The sequence below is a fragment of the Trypanosoma grayi genome, assembly GCF_000691245.1.
Source record: "Trypanosoma grayi strain ANR4 Tgr_632_V1, whole genome shotgun sequence".
In the NCBI taxonomy this organism is placed as follows: Eukaryota; Euglenozoa; class Kinetoplastea; order Trypanosomatida; family Trypanosomatidae; genus Trypanosoma; species Trypanosoma grayi.
In genome coordinates this window covers 9,210-10,262 of record NW_008826251.1, presented here as the reverse complement: position 1 = coordinate 10,262, position 1,053 = coordinate 9,210, and the positions used below count along the sequence as shown (strand labels likewise).

Sequence of the window (1,053 nt, the reverse complement as noted above, 5' to 3'; positions counted from 1 at the left end):
CATTGCTGAGGTCCGTCCCGAGCTTCTCCGCAACTCCTTTCACCCCACCCAATTTCTCATACAGTGGCATGGCTTCGTTAACCCGCGCGAATATATTTTCGAGCCGCTGTTTGTAGGAAACGCCGAGTGGGTGGTGGCCGCATTCCACAAAGACGTTCATTTCGTTCTCCATACCCGTCATAGACGGGTCTTCGTGGCCACGGAAGTCGTTGTTCGCCATCCACTTGAACAACTATGTTTTAAAGGAATTGCGCACTACAATTGCAGGCTCACGATGCGCACGCGTCTAGTGGTGCGACAGATAGGAGATGGTGCGACTTTAGCAAACCCAAGCAAAACAAAACAGCAAGACAAAGGAGCAATGGCGCATAGCAGTAAACATCTCTGTAATCCAGAGCAAAGCACAGCAGTGCGGACTTATAAAGCGTACCTCGCCAGGCAGCGCAGCCCAGCTTCCAATCGATATAAAAATATATATACTCCGACAACCTGGCCATCATACACCGTTCACCTTCGCACTCACGGCTGCCTTAAACCGCTCCAGATGCAACAACTTCACTTCCATCTCCCGCCGCTCCACCAAGAGACGCTCCAACTCCACCTGCAGTTTTGTCATTGAACCACGAAAGCACTCCAAATGCGTCTGAAACTCTTCCTCAGCCCGCGCAGTGCCCTCACGAGCAGTGGCTAGCTGTGCCACCAAGGCGTTCTTGTCTTCATCATTTTTTGAAATAAGCTTCTTCACCTGTTTTTTCCAACCATCCATCCGGGCATCCTTCGCCATACATTCGCCACAAAAACTACCATGACCATTTGCACCAGGCTCACGCCGGGTCGCCTCCAGCTGCGACTGCAGCCGCCCCACCTCCTGCATCAGGTTGGCAATCGTCTCATCCTTCTCCGCAGCACTGCTCTGCTGGGCCTCCGTGGCGGTAACGATCTCCTCGCGCTCACGCTGGGTCGCCTCCAGCTGCGACTGCAGCCGCCCCACCTCCTGCATCAGGTTGGCAATCGTCTCATCCTTCTCCGCAGCACTGCTCTGCTGGGCCTCCG

The 1,053-nt window shown here is 54.2% G+C and overlaps 2 protein-coding genes across 2 annotated transcripts in view; both read right to left on the bottom strand.

The window, feature by feature from the left end:
- Window positions 1–496: 496 nt before the first annotated feature.
- DQ04_06321050 (hypothetical protein) lies at window positions 497–874 on the bottom strand (the record flags this gene model as incomplete). Its single annotated transcript, XM_009314649.1, has 1 exon — window positions 497–874. One exon carries the CDS (start codon window positions 872–874, stop codon window positions 497–499), a length of 378 nt encoding a protein of 125 aa, XP_009312924.1.
- A 142-nt stretch (window positions 875–1,016) lies between these two features.
- Window positions 1,017–1,053, bottom strand: part of DQ04_06321040 (hypothetical protein) — a gene marked incomplete at both ends in the record, with an annotated part of 1,227 nt that continues 1,190 nt past the window's right edge. Inside the window, one exon of the mRNA XM_009314648.1 lies at window positions 1,017–1,053. This exon is cut by the window's right edge and continues 1,190 nt beyond it. Within this exon, the coding sequence (XP_009312923.1) occupies window positions 1,017–1,053 (37 nt within the window).